Source organism: Anarrhichthys ocellatus, unplaced genomic scaffold (genome assembly GCF_004355925.1).
Source record: "Anarrhichthys ocellatus isolate YVR2014 unplaced genomic scaffold, GSC_Weel_1.0 scaffold10, whole genome shotgun sequence".
Taxonomy (NCBI): domain Eukaryota; kingdom Metazoa; phylum Chordata; class Actinopteri; order Perciformes; family Anarhichadidae; genus Anarrhichthys; species Anarrhichthys ocellatus.
This window is the reverse complement of record NW_022280040.1, coordinates 8,310,084-8,328,690: the sequence shown is the minus strand read 5'-3', so window position 1 is coordinate 8,328,690 and position 18,607 is coordinate 8,310,084. Positions and strand designations below refer to the sequence as shown.

Below are 18,607 nucleotides of genomic sequence, written 5' to 3'. Positions count from 1 at the left end.
CAGGAGTCCATGAGTTGTAGTGGATTTCAAATGACATGACTGACTGTCGAAAGTGTCACAAACTACGAGACTTTTCATTGACAGGATTCCGAATGAGGTCTCCGAACTAAGTTTTTATCACCAAAACACACGCCACTGATACGCTTGTTGATGTCACATAAAAGCCTGTTTCCACACGTCTCTACTATTTCCCCTATGTAGATCAGTCACTGTGTTATGTTATGTTTATTCATGCAAACATCCAGCAACCTTGGTGCAACGACTGCAAATGCAACACATTGCACACACACACAGGTGGGTGAGGCGACCCCTCCGCTAGGTTTTCCCTCAGCTCGTGTCTTGAGCTCTCATTGGCTGTAGCTCCAGCTACAAATTGGACTGACAGTTCAACTGATAGGCATCAGTTCCTCATACTTCACCTCGCAGCCTGACAACAAAACAGACTGATTGACCTCGTTGTTGAGCAGGAGTTCATACCGTAACTGGTTTGACCACAGAGAGAATCCAGACATTACTGGTTTCATCTCCTGTTGTCTCCTGCTGCAGGCTGACCTTGTGGGTTGACTGGTTATAACACTTTTATCCAATGCCACCACTGGGGATGTCAGCCAGAGTTTTTTTTAATTAAACAATTCGTTATTGATTCGGAGCCAGACAGACATTTTATCAGTCGATAGCTCTCATTTCTATTGATGTTTTCTGGACACATTGGGCGACTAAGAGTCCACTGGGGACAAATCCAGCTTTAATTAGAGCTCTGTGTGGTCAAGACAACTTTTCCTGTACGTTGGGGACACACACATTCCCCCACAGAGCCTCAAGACCAGCTGACAAAACTATGGTAACACCAACCCTTCAAGCAGAGGAGGTCGAGAAACTCTGTTGATTAAAACCCGTCTCATCGTCCCGTCGAGGGTTAACACAAGAGGGGAGAAGTCAAGCATCGCTCACATTCAGGGCGAAATGCCGCTGCTGATTAAGATTTTGAGCGCTGAGGTGTTAGCAGCTAGCCGTGTCTATACTGTCCCACACGTGATGATCCCCCATCGCCCACCATCTGATTTGTGTCGGCAGTCAGAATCACTTTTAATAGATTTGTTTGGAGGATTTTTCCCCACTCAACTCTGTCTCAGTCTGCAGTTTTAAGATTATTGATTAGCTAAAACCATTACACATAGTTTAGGATTAGGAAGCAGCTCGGCTTCAATGCGGGAAAATACTCCGTCCCCATTGCTGAACTAGCAGTACTTTGGACTGTGGGCAGTTTTATTACAGGCAAGTATTTCCACAGGTACTTACAAAATCCACGAACTGGAGCTGTTTCTGAAAGAGCTACACTACTGCCCAAAATATAGATTGTTTATGCAAGACTTTGGGCTATGTTGCTATATGTTGGGCTATAACATGCCTTATTTCAGACTAGTGGAAAGAAAACATCCAAAATACATAATTTCCACATTCTGAAACAATCCCTTCAAGAAAGGATCAGTTCTTCCTCCACCCCTGCATGTTGCACTAACAGCCGCAGATAGTGTGTGGATGTTTGCAAAGGTGAACAGGAAGTTTGATAACATCTAATTTCTTTAGTAATGACTTCAGTGATATGATCACCACAAGATGCACGTCCAAGAAGTTTAACGTCACGTCTATCTTTAGAGACATTTAACTCTCATCCCATCAACTGGGGGGTCCCTGAAGGCCCCAGAGACATACAGGTGTTTTATTTCATCTTTCATGACTTTGTCAGTCAATTGGTTGCTAATGACTTCATATCATTGTTTCTGTTTTGACTTTTTTTTTAAATACAAATGTATTGGGTTTCAGGGGACCTCAGTCAAAAGCAACCATTTGCAGTCTTTGCAGTTTGAATAGATAAAATAGAATAGATGGATAACATATTTGCCATGGCTCCTAATTTAAAGTATCACACACTATCAGGGGGGGTAGTTACCGTCGGTCAGTCATTTTGAAAAAGAAAGACACGCATTTCCTCCTGTGTTTGGTCTATTTTTGTTTGACACAATATGCAAATGAACTGTGACTGTCCTTCAATAATAATAATCGGTTTCACATTTTGCTGTGATAGATAATTTCACCAGACAGCACAACCTAAACATTTTCAAGCACATGTAGACATACTACTGCAACATGGGTGTCTCTTTGATACATTTCTTCATTTTTAAATTATTTGGCTGAGAAACAAATGATAAAACAGCCCAGAAGTAATAATATTTAGATATAGCATACTTAGAATAATCATTTTAAAGATTCATTTTTCACCAACGTGTCATTTGAGATTGTGTAGTTCTAGTCCTGTTGGGTCTCAGGTGTTGACACAACAGAATAGAGTCACTGACAGTCTGCATGGCAAACATGACGTGGTCTGATTGACTCAAACAGGTAATATGGAGGATTTGCTGAATTGTATAGAAAGAAGCGAAACACTTGACACTTGTTAGTCATAAAATATATTTATTTCACGAGTAAAACGTCCACTTCAGAAATAGAATGACGACAACACCTACTCATAGGACGTCCCTAATAAAGATTGGCATAAGGTAATTTTTTTTTCCTTTTTATGTGAATACAATCTTTCTTTATTGTTTCATAAATACATACAGGGCTAACACCAGAGGTCTTCAGTCCCTCTCATGGTCTTTTGTTAGTTCTTCAGCAGGCTGACATTATAATCAGATCCATTGGCAGCTTCTTTTCTTCCCGTCTTCCTTGGCAGGGTAATTTATTCCTTGGCTTTGTGCATCAGCCACTATGGCTTCGCCCTCAAGGCGACTGTGCGTTTTAAGCTTTAGCACTTGCTGGGGTTTCAGAACAACACACATTTCATATAGAAAAGGAGGATCATTCCTCTCTATTGCTATTTCACCACGGCATCAAAATGCAGCCGAGCTTTTGGTTACAAAACATAATTTAGGAATCACTTATTTTGCATAAGCAGTCAGGTTAGAAAAGACACAATACTAATAAAAACACAATACAGGATGACAAACACATGAACGATTTAAAAATTAGGCTGCAAAATAAGAGCAGTGAGCCATGATGTTCGGTATCTCACAGTAGTAGCAGCCCGTCCTCGTGTCCTTTGCTGCTCTGCACTGCATTCAAATCAATAAGCAGGTCAGCGCCTATAGGCATCATGTCTGCACGAGGCTGAGCGTGCCATGGTGTGTGTGTGTGTGTGTGTGTGTGTGTGCCAGAGGGGGATTTTCTGAGTCAATCGTTTGTGATGGAGGCGGCTGCAGCGTTTCATTAAGCTGCTGTGATGCGGAGGCTGGCAGTCGACAGAGATTACAGACAGACTGGCAACGGGAGTGTATGTGTCCAGTGTGTGTGTGTGTGTGTGTGTGTCTTTTTTTATCTGCACCTTAACCTCCTCACAGATGGTGATGTAGTCTCATCCCCCCCCCCCCCTTGCTGCCCACTGCGACTAGCTTATGCGTTCCGCTTCCTGCTGGCACCATTTTGACTGCAGCTTATCTTAATTTTTTCTTTGTCTTTGTTGACACAAAATAAGACCTATGAACTCCGGTGACACATCTCGGAAAACATTGGCACCAGATGCTGAATCCTAGTAAACGTGTCGCAGCTATTGTGAAGTGTTTTGTCTTTCAGAATAAATTATGACAGGGAATCTGTGCTGGCTTGTAACTTACAGAGAAACTTGCAAATCCTTCAAGTACTTCACATCACAGTTAGAATGGCCAGCGTTTAAAGCAACGGGCCACAGGAATTAGATTTCTTTAAAAAATTGGATGGAGAGAGATATGTGTGCTTCGTGGCTCACTGCAAAAGAGGTAATTCTGACTAACGGGAGGGGGAAGGGAGAGGGCAACAGGGCAGAAAGGGCAAAAGCGGGGGAAGGGGCATTACTTAAAGGAAGCACGGACAGAGCGACCCTTGAGCGGCTGGGGAGGGCGGTAGTTGTCCATCATGCAGCACTCGGTCTCGCCCTCAGCAGAGAAGAGCAGGCTGCGGAATTTGGCCATCTGTGAAAAGGGAGAAGACAGTCCCGTTCGTCATTCCTGCTGACCCGCTGTGACTGTCACTCATCAAAACACATCACTAGTCTCACCGTTGAGTCATTGACTTCAATTCAGAGTTGTGCCCTAGCAGTTGTGTTGTTGATGCTTCAGGAGAAGTTTGACATTGTGGGAACCAGGTTTTTTAACTTTCTTGCCGAGAGTTAGATGGGAAGATTGATACCACTGATGTTACCACTATGAAGACATAGCTAGCAGTCAGTTAGCTTAGCTTAGCATAAACAGGAAGAAACAGCTAAAGTACAAAGTTAACAAAATCAGCCTACCAGCTCCTCCAAAACTCACCAATTAAAAAGTTATATCTCATTTGTTTAATTTGTACAAAAACAAGTGTAAAAACTACAAATTGTGGTTATCTACTGTTCGTAGTCTTTAAGCTAAGCTAAAGCTAGCCCGCTCCTGGCTGCAGCAACATATTTAGCGCACAGACATGAAAGTGGAATCAATATTCACATCTAACTCTCAGGAAGAAAGTAAATAAGCGTATTTGGCAAAATGTTACTCAGGCCTAGCAACGCCACATTGTAAAAATACTCTATTACACGTAAAAATCCCCGATTTTAAAATGTTACTTAATCATTGAGTATGCATTATATTTTACCAGCAGGAGATGTTTCAAATGAAAAACAATCTATTTTCAGCAAAGGAACTAATTTTAGGTTTCTAATATTTATTCTAAGATAACTGGCTACTGGCGTAAGCTTCATATTTACCGCACAGACATGAAAGAGTTATCGATCCTGTTACCGAACTCGCAAGAAAACAAATAAGCGTATTCCCAAAAGAGTCAAAAGTCAGACAAGACAAGAGGAACCAATCAGCTGCTACAGCAGGGTGTCAGATGACCTATTTTAAAGGGTTTAACATTAACTCTGGCTCATGAATCAGTCTATTGTCATTACACTGCTTCAGCCACAGGATGTACACATTGGGTAACTAGTTACTAGTGGGACAAAATAATATAATAATGTTGTATTACCTGACGAGAAACCGTTAACTAATGACATGCATTACTTTGTATGAATGACTCCTTTGTCATTATCTGCTTGACCTGCCTTGAATGGCACCGAGTCTAAAGGTTGTGTCAACACGTCTCACGTGTTTACCCTTGAGACACCGACTCGCCGCCATGAAATAAACATTTGAGCAGGCGGTGTTCATTCTCACTCGGCCTGAAGGCTCCAACCATGAGGACAAACCTGCCCAGAAGAGGCTGTTAGTTTAGATTAACGGGTGGTTAAAAGTCAAATATCCATTTCAAGAGCTTGGATTAGGGGTCATTTTGGGGAGTAAATACTTAGCAAATGCAGGTGATGTGTACTGTGAAATCACCCATTGACTGAAGCTAAAGTACAGAATGAAGCATTTGTGGGGTGGACATTTCCTGTTGACTCCCACATACTGAAACAGAAACACTGTGCTAGAGAAACAGCATCTGCGTGAACTTTCGTTTGCCCTCGTTCTCTTGGTGGTCTCATTTTGAAAGTGCCATATTGCCTTTCCTCCCATTACAGAGGAGCTCTTCTTCTCGTTTCAGCCGCTCAGCTAATCTGAACAATTAAGCCCTTGATTTAGATCGAAGTGTAAGAGAGGATTTGCAGACGGGGCTATTCTAGGCACGCAGCCAAGGCTTCTGCTCCCGCTGAATGGGCTCTGTGAGCTATAGCCACATACCTGCTCAGTGCTGACACTGATTGACTCTTTGCAGACAATCCAGGTAACGCTCTCCAGCAGAGGGGGTGTGGTCAGGGAGCCGTCATAGGTCCAGTAATCGAGGCAACCAGGGAGCAAGGTGGAAGGGTCGAAGCCGGCGAAGGTGGTCTGCTTGCCCTGAAAACAATAAAGAAAGTAAAGAACACGTCAGTCAAATTGTCATAAATCAATAAATTCAGGAGAATATAGGTTTTTTTTATAGACACATACTTTGGCCTTGATGTCACTAAAGGTGTCAAGAACCTTCTGGAGATTGGCATTTCTACCGTCAATCTGAAAAAAAAGAAGAATACACATAAAGTTAACTATATGATCATCTGCAAACAGTATTATACATTGCAATAGGCTACAAGTATGCACTTTACTACGGTAAACATGCTCGAATCGTTGATACTGACCTTCAGGAAAACTCCAACAACAGCGAGCCCATCAGGCTTGCTAGCAGCCTCACCAAAACTTGCGTATTTTGTGTTCCAGTGAACGAGATGGAGCTGGGAAAAAATGAAAGAGATAAATAACAAAAACTAATCCCCTCAAAAGTAATCTTATTGAGTGGAACAGTGGAAATCCTGTCATTTCTCATCTGGTAACCTTTAGTGCAAATAACAATATATAACAAGAAAAAATTTAAATTTAAATAAATAAAAAAATAATAATAATAATAAAAAAATAAAAATAAATTAAAATTACATTACAGTAAAAAAAATTAAATAAAAAATTTTTAAATAAAAAAAAAATATATGAAAAAAACAAATTTAGAGTCAGAGCACATCCGTACCTCAGCAGGATACTTGGTCCCGGCCACGGTATGTTCGGAGCCTTTGTCGTCAGATGCTCCCCAGTGGAAATGAAACTGCTTGAGCCTGTATATCCCTGAGATGGGGCCTTCTTTCAGAGCTGCAGGACAAAACACACATCAACCGTCAGTTCATCACACACTGAACCTGAGCGCCTCATTGATGAGACTTTGTTATATTTATACTTTCTGAACAGAAAATATTAAAACATGAGGAGCAGGTTAAAAAGATGAATAGGACATATGTATATATATAAACACATATTACGTAAACACTCGTGTCACCGTGGCAGACTTCCTATTTCATGAATGCAGTCTCAGTTCCTGTTGTGTAAGCTCTAGTCAAATACATTCAGCCCTAAATGATGTCCAAGTATTGTTAATGTCAAACCTCCACCAAATGTTACACAATGTATATTTGCAGTATACGAAGTAGCAGAAAATCCTGTATATTGTGCTATTGCTGGTCCTTTGTTACGAAAAGCTTACACACACACACACACACACACACACACACACACACACACACACACACCCACACACACACACACTGCCTTCTCTAAACAGGATATTTGTTTATCAGCAGTCGACCTCAAATGATAAGAAGGTGCAAAACTAATCATTGAGACATTTGAGGTTACGCCTGAGTTTAAATGAATCCTGGAAAATATAAATAAAGAGTCTGTGCTATTCATCTTTTCCACTGTGCACACACATGATGCATGACATGATGTATGACGATGACATGCAGACTTAGCTTGTTCTTTATTTAGCAGGGCAGGGTGTAGAATAAGCACAGTGAAATACCAAGAGAGGATTTAGGAGGCTCTAACTCATCTAGCTCTTATTCTTAGCAAAAGTGCTTCTGTGTTTTTCATCTTGATGCATGTCCACTAGAAATAATCCATGATTCTGTTGGTTATGTAACAATAATCTGCATTATCCTTTATCAGATGAGCTAAAGGACAACCAATCCAAAATCATCCAAATCTAAAATCCCTTTTCTTGTCTCTTTCTGAAACAGAATCGAAATGCAATTAACAAAGAAAAGAAATGAACCAATGCAAGCTCCACTTTATACCAGGGTGAAAACAACCCAGCGTCTTTACATGGTAACTCACTCCCACGCATATTTAGCGCATTAACAGTCTACAGAGCCACGGTTTGTTTGCAGAGTAACATTGGGTTTCGCACTTTTGACCATACTATAGCTGCAGAAAAGAGTCTGCGTGGGAAATGTTTGCTCGGGGTTATATTACCAATTCAATTAGTATCTGCATGCTTTGTGCTCGGCTTTTGAATGGAGCCCCTGGAGCCTAACCACCAACATTTATTTTTCTATTTAAAAAACCACAAAATAAAGAAATAAATACCAATAAGAAGTCTATGTTCGTCTGATTGATCACTAATGTGAAATCACTGTAGAAGCGTGTGGAAACTGGGGCGCATGCATCCATAATATTAACAGAATATTAACGTGCTTGACTTCTATAGAGTTTAAGATGGAGACCGGAGAGATGATGTTAACACACAGAAGCGCATTAAACCTGAATGCCGCATTTTGCAGGTTATTGCATCCCATAAATCATCATGAGGACATTGATTGTCTTTGTTTGCAAACCAATCACCGTAAAGCTCCTCTATTACATCTAAAAACATTGCAATAATAATCGAAAATGCAGTAAAATATTGCGTTTTCTCCAGGTTGAGACGAAGCATTACAATGCACACTCAATCAGATTGTGGAGCGTTGATATCAAGTGCGGGCTCCACTGAGCGGCCAGTATTCATACATTATTAATGGAACACTAACTTGAGCTGTCGGTGTCATCTGCGAAGGTCACTTGGAAGGAATGTCCGTTGTTGAGGATCTCAAGGCAGTTGGAGGGGTCGTACTTCAGCTGGAGCGGCTTCAGCCCCGCGTCGTATGCTGATGCCCCAGGTAGGATGTCAATAGGAGACTGGCGGGGTCCATTGGCAATGGGGAAGTTATCGGCCCATTTGTCGGGTCCTAAAAATGATATAATTATACAATTGTTATTATTAGTATTTGTCTTGAAATATGAGTTTTTATTGACATATTTGAGAATGTTGATGCGCTGAAAACGCGCGTAAAAGGCCCCCTCAAAGTGTGCAGAATTAAAAATCTCTGCAGTGACCGGTGCATTCCCTGTTTTCATTCATTCTGTTCCCGCTGGTATGACAGGTTGTAACACCCCTCAGCAATGTCATTGTAGCATTATAGCCTGTACGTGCAATGAGCGCCTCACCGTTGTTAGCTGCGTATCCCCAAGCGTGAGACATTGTTATAGAGTTTGGATGTACGGGTATCTAGAGCTGTAATTCCCTAAAGCGAGTCGTCCCCAAAGCAGCCAGTGTCGTCCACCTGACAGCTGCAGACCTTATATAGGGTCCCCTGTGAGCGGTGTGTGTGTGTGTCGGGCTGGTGTTAGCCACATGATGTCCGCGCAATGACCGGGAGGAGTTTAGATGCGCCGCAGCGTTGCAACACGGTGGATCAATGAGGATCTCTCTCTCTCTCTTTCTCCCGCCCTCCTCTCTATCTCTCTCTCTCTTTCTCCCCCCTCCTCTCTATCTCTCTCTCTCTCTTTCTCCCCCCTCCTCTCTATCTCTCCCTCTCTCTCTGCGGTGGTGAAGAGTCCTCACTAGCAAGCGGCAGCTGAGCTGGATAGTATTCCATGCGTAAAATGCCGAGCGCGTTCTAGCCTCTCATCTAACGGGTTTAATTTACGTGTCGTGTCAGGAAGTAACGGAATTACGCGACAGCATGCAGCATATGTGTCACCTTCAAACTGAGCGTTGGCTACAGCTGAGGCGTAAAGAATGGCTGCGGAAATATACTAATAAAATACTACGACGCAAAGACGTAAAAGTGCAAGGTAGATAGGCCTCAAGTGGTCATATGTTAATATGGCATATACATACGCACAGATGTTACTTGTTGGATCATCGAGGGAATGCAAACGAAATCAGTATAAATTATTAACAAACATGGACTAGAATCTTAATAAAGTAATAAAACTGTAACAATTGAAACGATGGTTGTTTGGCTTCAACATTGTTGTTTATGGATTTTGATTAAACAAAGAGTTTGCTTTCGTTATTTATTTCTAAATTATACACACGTTTAAAAATATATGTATAACTTGTGTGTTTGGAACCATAGGTTTCGTTGAGGAGTTATCTGGTTCTTGCAAAGCTCAGAGAGACCGATAAGAAACACCGGAGACCTTCTGCACATAATGTGTCTATCAGTGATGGTGCTGCAGCAGAGAGGACGGCTCAGTTTTAACTGATACAGAATTAACTGGCAACATTATCATCACATATTACTAACCTATACATGCCACTGACATGCAACAAGTATGGAGAAACAAAAATGATGAAGTAATAAATTGTCTCGGTGAGGAATCTTTTTGTCGTTTTATTGTTGACGTGTCTTCCCAAATTTCAATTAGCAGTTTGATTGCAGCCTAGTGGCCAGTAGCTCAGTGTGCAACGACAGCTCCGTTCATCAGGAAATCATTCAGCCTGTATGAACACTGCGGTGATGGTAGTATGGCGCCACCTGCTGTTGGCTAATGAAACTATAGGGGTTTTGTCTTTCTTCTCCCACCATGCAGCTTTGACAGATAAATAAACTGGAACAAAAGTATTCTATAATTTAATTTAGGACATTTTAAGGGTCGGGTTTAAGAAACAGTGTTGCAATTTCTCCAAAATTAACTTCTAAATCTAAGTACATTTACTGAAGTACTGTAAGTACGATTTTATTGTTACGTTATACTTCTACTCTGCTACATTTCAGAGGGAAATACTTCACTAAATTCTTCTGACAGCTTTAGTTACTTAACAGAACACAAAATATAATCAGCCGGCAGCAGAGTCTCTTCCTCCGGCCAGGAGCCGAGCATCGCCTCGCTGCTCCGCCTGGTCCCCGCTGGAAGCCGACACCGACACCACGCTGCTGGAGGCCCAGGCCGTATTGCTGGGCCCGCTGGAAGGAAGGGAGGCACGGGAGAACCAGAACCAGGACTGCATGAGGCGGACTGTCAGACCCTGCTGCAGTAAAATGGGACTCTGGTGCTTTAGTCCACAAGGGCCGCCAACATCAACACAAAATGAAAGTTTCTAGTAGCTGTAAGTAAGATTTTGAATGCAGGACTTTTACTTGTATTTCTACACAGTTGTACTACTTTTGCTTAAGTGAAATATCTAAGTACTTCTTACAGCTCGGAATTCTAGGAGTAGGGCAATTGGCAAAAAATATGGTGCTAGATATAAACTTTTGTCATCAGTCTGTGATGAGTGAGGATGAAACAAGTCAGGTGAAATGATGTATTGGCTTTAATAAAGTAACCGTGTCACACTCTGGCCCCACACACACACACACACACACACACACACACACACACACACACCACACACACACACACACACAGGAGAGTCATTGCTGTGTTTGTTCAGTCTGGTCCATAGCTTCGGTCTGGTTGTAGTTGAATTCCGTCTGCACCCTGATTGGTTGGAGGCCCGGATCTGTGCCCTCATACAAGGCCCCCTGACCATCCTCTCCATCCATACAGATGCCCTGCTTCTCAATGGTGTAGTTCAGCACAGCAAACGGAGCCACGGGCGACTTGGCGATCAGTATCTGTCGCTGGCGTGCGTCCACATACTGGACAATAAGACGTGTGTTGACACTGTGACTCCACGTGTTCCCCAGAGCCGCTGTCACGAACCCTGAACCCCCCTCCGATCCTTGACCCCCCAGGTGAGTTGTGATCTGGTTGGTGAGAACCACAGGTATGTTGAACTGGTGGGCCAGGTACTTGAGGGTGGAGGCCTCGCGGCCCAGCATGTTGCTGCGGTGAATCAGGTTCCCGGGCAACGTCGTGTCAAACTCCTTTCTCACCACTGAGGCCACGGAGTCCAGGATGATGAGACCCGCTCCGGTCGAGATGATGTCCTCTTCCAGTCTGTCCAGTCTGTTGAGGACATTTTGACAGGTGAGCTCCCTGAAGATGTGCACCCGCCCGGCCATCTGCAGGGCTCTCTCCCTGCAGCCGAAGTGGTCTGGGAACCGGCTCTGTGCGATCTCCACCAGCCTCTTAGCAGAGAAAGCGGACTCTGTGTCTATGTAGATCACACCGCTGTCCAGGCCGCCCTGGCTCTTTGGCAGAGTGGCCAAGACGCTCAGCATCAAACACATCTGGGTCTTCCCACAGCCGGAGGGCCCCGTCACCTCTGTGAGGGTCCCACGGTGCAGACCGCCCCCCAGCAGTCTGTCCAGAGCGGGCAACGACGTGGAGAAGCAGGAGTGTTGCCTCCACAGCTCCAGAGCCGTGGTGACAGGCGGTGCGACGGCTCTGCTCACCAACTGCAGCAGCTCCGAAGCTCTCCGGTAGCTCAGCTCCGCGACACTCATCACCTCAACAGGACTCAGAGACAACAGGTCCTTACAACTTTCTATTTGATGCCGCTTGAGTTGCTCACACACGTCGTCTGAGACGCCGGCTCGATTCAGCTTTCTAGTCGCCATGTTGGCGTCTTCTCACCGTGTCTCCATCAACTGCTTTAACACGATAACGACATGAAAAAACCCGCTTGCCCCGGTCGTGTTCTTCTCGGTTCTTCTTCTTCGCCATCTTTGACAACAACAGCCGTCGCACGCAGATGACGTAACAAGGAAAGAACGTTCGCAGCAGCTAACACGTGAGGATATCAACAGCGACGAGCAGCTCCTGAAATACGGTTTGTTTTTAGGTATTTACGGCTGAATCGTTAAGCTATGAACACCCTTTTATATCCCGTTTGTTAAATTTAATCAACATCATGAGAAAATGACAAAAATATCTCATGCGACACATGTACAGTGTTGGCAACTAGCTGGCAACAACATCCGTGTTAACCTATATTTGAACTGCTTATCCAGAGGGATATGTATACAGTTGAATGTTCATTTTAAATGTTTAAATGTGTGGAAAAATACTCTAGTAAAAGTCTTCCATTCAAATACTTACTCAAAGTACAAAAGCATGAGCATCAAAATATACTTAAGTACCAAACTAAGAGCACTCATACTGCGACCCTTTTCAGAAAAGTATTATATTTTTTAATTCCAATTATGAATGCATTAATGTGTTCATTGCTTTCACGTGGAAGCTGGTAAAGGTGGAGCTAATTTTAATTAATTTACAGACTGCTGAATAGCTTAATACATACAACATAATAATGTGCCATAATCCAATAGTTGATTTATATTTATATCCTGAGAACCAATAACTAACACTGTCAAATAAATGTAATGCAGTAAAAGTATAAAGTTGCATTACATGCAAATATTCAAATACTCTAATATTGTACTTGGGTACTTTGTTACGATCCTCTCCTACAATCCACGTGACTGTATTTTGGCAAGTTAACAATACTATTTCTTATATGTTGGTAGGCCATTTGTAAAAGGATTATTGTCATTTCTGCTTCTCCTGCCAGTGCATTAGATTCACTTGGAAGGTGCTTTTCTTTATCTTTTACTTATTTTAGACAACCGTGGTGACGGTTTGTTTTGTTTTTGCTTCAACTCTTTGTAAAAGTCGAGCCTGTTGTGCATGAAATCAGCTGAAAAATTGGAAAATGCCCGAATCGGTGCGTTTGGCCTCAATTCATGCAGCATTTCAGAATCATAAATGAAGCTTATTCATCTGAACCTCTTGACCTTGTTCAAGTTTTAGGCATGAACGGAGGCGTTGATAATCAAGTGGCTGCTGGGTGTACGAGGCATGTGGAGAATCTGGAGCAATCTCAACATCTGTCTTTTTTCAGTGAGCCTGTAATGTGTAAACCACCACTTAAGAGCAGGCAAACACTGCAGTAAGGATTAAACCTAGAAATGAAATCCCTCCCGTGAGCCGATCCAAGCTAATTGGTGTTCTCTCCTCAGGTAACATGGGGAAGAATAAACCAAAGGGGAAGAAACAGAAGAACGTCTTTCGAGTGGAAACCAAGCACTTGAAGCACAAGAACAGAGCGAAACCTGTGAAGACGACGCTCAAACACGTAAGATCTCTTTGTTGTTGTTTTCTGTCTTGCATATATTTGATATTCTCATTTGTATGTAGTGTTTGCTGCAAACTAATTTGTGGATTCACAGATCAATGCAGTGAAGAATGAGAAAGTGGAGAAACTCAATCAAGTCTTTACAGAAGTCCAGAGGGATGTTAAGAGCATTTCCAAGTCTGTTGATCCCGAACCAAAGAAACAGACAAAGGTAGGGGTGTAAAGAAGAATTAAAACTTGTATTTATCCTCCAGCATTGTACTCCTCTTAATGTTTGTAATGCTAATGTGGTTTCTTTTGTCTTTAGGTTGTCAGAGAGCCACCAAAGGAATCTGTAAACGTTGACGGTGCTGCTCAACTCTTCTCTCAGCTATAATGGACCATGAAACGGTCATGAAGTCTGAGGACAAACACGCTGACCAGCTGTTTGTGCGTCTCTCTGTGTTGGACATATGAAAAAACAAAGTCAGCTTACGTCCAATATGTCAGAATGAGGACTGCAGATGAGCTGAGAATGAATAGAGGTTACGGTCATTGCATGTTAGGAAAACCTTGTGTGTGTAATTTAAACATTCTGTATATTCAGTGCAAAGAAATGTAATCAATTAACAGACTTGTGCTCGGTGTTAATTGTGATGTTTCAGCAACAAAGGAGATTTCTTATTGTTATTAATTGATATTATTTTGTGTAGACATGTTTGCTTTCTCTGGGCTGCAGCTAATGATTATTTTCCTGATAGATTAATCTGCTGATTATGTCTTTGATTAATTAATGATGTGAGAAATGCCCACTATAACCAAAAACCCACAGTCCAAAACAAACCGTTCACTATCATATATAATAAAAACATCCGCAAAACTCCACATTTGAGAGAATGGAATCAGATATTTGGCTTTTTTTGTTTGGACGGTGCCTGAACTTATTAACCAATTAACAAAATAGTTGCTCATTAATTTCCTGTTGATTGACTAATTGTTTTATCTGTACTTTATTTTCTTAAGTCTTGATATGGGTGCCTTTTGTTTCATCCTCTTGAATGTGGAATGCAATTAAATGCGAACATTTTCAAAATGTGCACTTCATCATATTATCTTTTTTCATTTGTTTTCTTTTTTGGCAAAGCAGTTCAAGGCTTCACACCTTTTATTCTCATGCTTTTCATGCTCCTGATTTACAGTAAATGAAGCCACAGAGGAGATCATTGTGACTGCTGTTTGTAGTGATGAAAGTGTTTGCTTCAGAGCGGGTTGTCCTCGTGGAAATCATTCAAACTTTATGCAGAAGTTTACAAAACCAGAATTTAAATGAGAATTCCACCAACATAATTAAAAAGTAAAATGTTCAACGCTGTGTTTTGTTTCAGAGAGGTGTTGACTGAACTCATTTTGAGGTTGTAGTTTGTGGAGTTGCCGTGCTGAACTGAATCACACTGCACAGGTGTTTCTGGTATCCAAGCCATCGATTTCAGGGCTTCACACTCTCATTTCTATTCGGACTGCGCCTGAAGGTGAAATATAGATTTTTTCGGCTCGAGCAGCGGGCCGGTATCGGCATCAGAGGTCATGTGTGTACCAGAGCCCAGCTGATTGCTTGTCTTCATGGCGACCTTTGAGTTAGCTGGTCAATACATTGGAGCAAGGTGAGAGCAGGAGTGAGGCCTGTAAACAAACCAAACCATGACATAAATAAGCTAAGAAGGAGATTCTCAAGGTGCGGATGGCTAAAATAAAGATTTCTTATATTGTCCAGTGGAGGTAGATTTTAAGACGATACGATGAACTTGTTAGGAAACAGTTGTGTTTCTACATCCAGCAGTCAGGGAGCAACATGTATCACTTATTTGGAGTCATGTTTGTGTTCCCCTGACTTGTTTTTAGTCTCCAGCAGCTCCTGTGGGAAATATCTGACTCTTTACCTGCTAAATTCTCCGCTATGCCATTTGATGGTGAAAACAGCTGCCTGTTGTGCATGCAATCAATGCTGACGAGAGGGAACCAATACATTAAAGCTTTGATCCATAAAACCAAAACTACGTAAAGCTAAGGGGGAACTGTTCTTTCACATCAAAAGCAGCAATTTGATCATTTGTTAATATAAAAATATTGATTAGAGCATCTTCAAAGATGTAAACTGGTCGAAGCAGGATGCTGATACTGAAAGCAAAGCCCTTTTGGCGTCAATAAAAGTTACAAAGAACGACAGCAGAATCACAGGAAATAAAGAAAATATGAAAAGATGTGTCCTGCAATGCATTAGATCCACGCCTTTAGGGCAGAGACGTTCATTTCTAATCGGGAGGGGAAGGTTTTCAGCTGGAAACGACGGGCGAGGAGAGTGTAGCAGATGCATTATTAAGGTGTCCGGTGCTCCCCACTGCGATGCAGATGGCTGCACCGCAGCACAGGCTGTGGGGCTGCATCGCTACACCCCCCGGGGAGACGGATATCATCCACACATTGAATTTTGAATGTGATGTACTCGAGCTGGAAGGGGGGTGGTTGGATCTGTGTCGAGGGGGTGAGGCGGTGTTTGTGTGTTCATCAGCCAAAGAGTCTTTTTTGTCGCTGTTAGTCATGCAAAAAACAAAAAAAACGCTACATAGTTCTGCTTGTTGCTTTAAAGCATTTTCCTTTGATCCAACTTCAAACTTAAGAAGCATCGATATATAAAATGCCAAGGAGAGACGGACAACGCCAATGATGCTATATTTTCTAACAGAGAATTGATTTTCAGAAATTAGATTCATAATTAAAATTGTGTCTGGTGAGGAAAAGCACCTCCCAGGCTCTTTTGATTGGACGTCATTAGACGGTTGCTTAATTGGATGTAATCAAAAGTGACATTTTAGACAACCGCCAGTGCTGGAAATGTCCACAAGATGGTGCTCTGGATGGGCTTAACAATATGCATGGTGACAAGCGAGGAAGTGTAGCTGTTTGTGTGTGTGTGTGTGTGTGAGTGTGTTAGGCTCCATGAATGCCAATACGAAGCTGAAGGCCTATTTGCAGTATGTCATTCCCACCACACAGCTGGGTTTTTCTCTCTAACAGGACTAGCAGCAAAAGGTTACACCACCTGCACTTCTCCCTGTGATAGAAATAAGAATCGCTGTTTGTCTGTGCAAGAGAGACAGATACTGTGTGTGTGTGTGTGTGTGTGTGTGTGTGTGTGTGTGTGTGTGTGTTTGCCGATGCAGATTTGCTTTTCACAGCCATTTCAGATCGCAGCAGTTGTGACAACCCAGGCGTCAGCGTGTTTTAAAGCCTTACTAGTGATATACTCCTATTTGACTTTTTAAAAGATAATATAAATATGAATGCTGTAGGTAGCAAAGACGTACATGGTCATGGCTAATGCCTTAATGAAATGTGCTTTTGAATGACTGATGCTTCTCTGAAGGCTTGGTCTTGTCTAAAGAGAACACGGTGAACCATTCAAAGCAAAGCTGCCTTGATTTAGAAAGAAATGAGCAATGTGCAATTATCGTTTTTAAAAGGTCAAAATTAAAGTATTAGTCAACATGAAATGTGAAAAGTCATCTCGACATGACAGTAATGTGTCACAGCATAGGATCAACATCTGATGAATCTGCCTGAATAGGATATACGTTATAAAAGTTCAACTTTATTTCAACATAATCTCTTTAAAAAACGGATGCCTTCTCCTCCAGTAATCTCCCTTTAATGTATTTGAAGGCATTTTGCCAACAAGTCAGACAGCCAAGATTCAAATTATGATTAAAGTTTGCTCCTCAGACCAGAGTCCAGTTGCGCAATGTTCAAAAATTCCCCTCACGCTCTCACGCCTGCAGACTTATCTCATGTGAATCTGTATATTTGGCTTCAATCTTCAGATTTGAAGTCAGGGATTCTTTTTGGGCTGCTACTGTGCCCTCAGTGTGATTTGCTGTTTGATGGATAGTCTGTCCCTCCGAAGGTCAGATCAAACCCATGTGGTATTATTCCACAGACACACCTACAGCATCCCTGACTGACTTATGGAGTTAAGTTAGCATTGTGATGCTATTTATGTTAAATCTGAAAAGGTTTCATGGTTCTTGATCCTCAATCCGATCTTAATCCCTTTACCATCTTGGGACTCCAGTTAGAGAAATATTATGGAACAAATCAAGCTTTTATTCTCATTTTTCAAGTGTTTTTGCAACAGTTGTGATTAAGCTTGTTATAGTGCGGTTAACACCTAGGGTAAAGGTGAAGAAGTCTTGATTAATAGGGCTCCTCGCTGAGTTAAAGTATTTAAGTGCCAGCCACAATTTGAATAGTCTGAATTATCTTAATGTCGGCAAGGAGCGCTGATTTGCTGTTCTTTTCCCCATCTCCTTTATCCTTAGAAACACAGGGAATTTGGCATTCTGCCATCTTTGCATCAAGGTCAGAGAAGAAACAGAATTTTGGAGACTCGACAGATCCAACCCCAATACCTGCTGGATATTTGCCTCGGGAAAAAATTCAGCAACTAACATTAGATTGACAGATTTGCTGTTTTAAATCTGGTGATACTACATTTGAGTTTGTTTCAGAGGTGAGAAGACGTCAACGTGTCCAGTTCCAAACTGAGCTAAATTGGTTGAAAGGAAAACGTTTTCAGATGTCTGGGTTCAAAATGTACCTGCCACATGTAGAAGTTAACAATTTCCATATGCAAATAGAACATCCCCCAAGAAAAACATCACTCTTCATCAAAGTTAATAAAGCTTAACCTAAATGCCTACTCAGCTGCAAATCACCAAGACCTGGCTCATGTGAAACTTTATTGAATTTTAAAAAGGTGCTCAATACGACATTGTTAGTTTGTCTTTTGCCTCTCCACAGCTCTCAAACTGGTGACAGCTTACAGTGCTAACAGTGCAAACTTATGCAACAGTGCTGACAGAGCTAACAGTGTTTTACCTGAGGGGGAACCGCAGGGTGAGCACGTATAAAAGTGAAGTTGACATTTTGT

At 42.0% G+C, this 18,607-nt stretch overlaps 3 protein-coding genes across 4 annotated transcripts; 1 reads left to right on the top strand and 2 right to left on the bottom strand.

The window, feature by feature from the left end:
* Positions 1 to 2,455: 2,455 nt before the first annotated feature.
* Positions 2,456 to 9,003, bottom strand: LOC116385158 (carbonic anhydrase 1). Its single transcript, XM_031850382.1, has 7 exons — positions 8,838 to 9,003; positions 8,381 to 8,578; positions 6,550 to 6,668; positions 6,170 to 6,262; positions 5,982 to 6,044; positions 5,733 to 5,888; positions 2,456 to 4,004 (listed from the first exon to the last, which is right to left on the bottom strand). Exons 1-7 carry the CDS (start codon positions 8,869 to 8,871, stop codon positions 3,885 to 3,887), a joined length of 783 nt encoding a protein of 260 aa, XP_031706242.1. The 5' UTR covers positions 8,872 to 9,003; the 3' UTR covers positions 2,456 to 3,884.
* A 1,917-nt stretch (positions 9,004 to 10,920) lies between these two features.
* rad51b (RAD51 paralog B) lies at positions 10,921 to 12,265 on the bottom strand. The gene has a single exon (XM_031850529.1). It carries the CDS (start codon positions 12,125 to 12,127, stop codon positions 11,036 to 11,038), a length of 1,092 nt encoding a protein of 363 aa, XP_031706389.1. The 5' UTR covers positions 12,128 to 12,265; the 3' UTR covers positions 10,921 to 11,035.
* rbis (ribosomal biogenesis factor) lies at positions 11,952 to 14,987 on the top strand. Of its 2 annotated transcripts, none has more exons than XM_031850531.1 (4): positions 11,952 to 12,339; positions 13,529 to 13,644; positions 13,739 to 13,855; positions 13,952 to 14,987. In XM_031850531.1, exons 2-4 carry the CDS (start codon positions 13,534 to 13,536, stop codon positions 14,018 to 14,020), a joined length of 297 nt encoding a protein of 98 aa, XP_031706391.1. In that variant the 5' UTR covers positions 11,952 to 12,339; positions 13,529 to 13,533; the 3' UTR covers positions 14,021 to 14,987. The 2 variants fall into 2 exon arrangements, with proteins under 2 accessions (XP_031706391.1, XP_031706390.1); XM_031850530.1 differs by having other exon boundaries at positions 11,953 to 12,351.
* Positions 14,988 to 18,607: the final 3,620 nt, after the last annotated feature.

Bases quoted from the DNA above. Each gene is read 5' to 3' on its own strand.
- LOC116385158 (XM_031850382.1), bottom strand. From the start codon at position 8,871: ATGTCTCACGCTTGGGGATACGCAGCTAACAACG. The intron at 6,669-8,380 runs GTTAGTGTTCCA...TTTGTCCTGCAG, and splicing joins AGATGACACCGACAGCTCAA to CTCTGAAAGAAGGCCCCATC. The intron at 5,889-5,981 runs GTATGTGTCTAT...TATTGTTTTCAG, and splicing joins TTAGTGACATCAAGGCCAAA to GGCAAGCAGACCACCTTCGC.
- rad51b (XM_031850529.1), bottom strand. From the start codon at position 12,127: ATGGCGACTAGAAAGCTGAATCGAGCCGGCGTCTCAGACGACGTGTGT.
- rbis (XM_031850531.1), top strand. From the start codon at position 13,534: ATGGGGAAGAATAAACCAAAGGGGAAGAAACAGAAGAACGTCTTTCGA. The intron at 13,645-13,738 runs GTAAGATCTCTT...GTGGATTCACAG, and splicing joins TGAAGACGACGCTCAAACAC to ATCAATGCAGTGAAGAATGA. The intron at 13,856-13,951 runs GTAGGGGTGTAA...TTTTGTCTTTAG, and splicing joins AACCAAAGAAACAGACAAAG to GTTGTCAGAGAGCCACCAAA.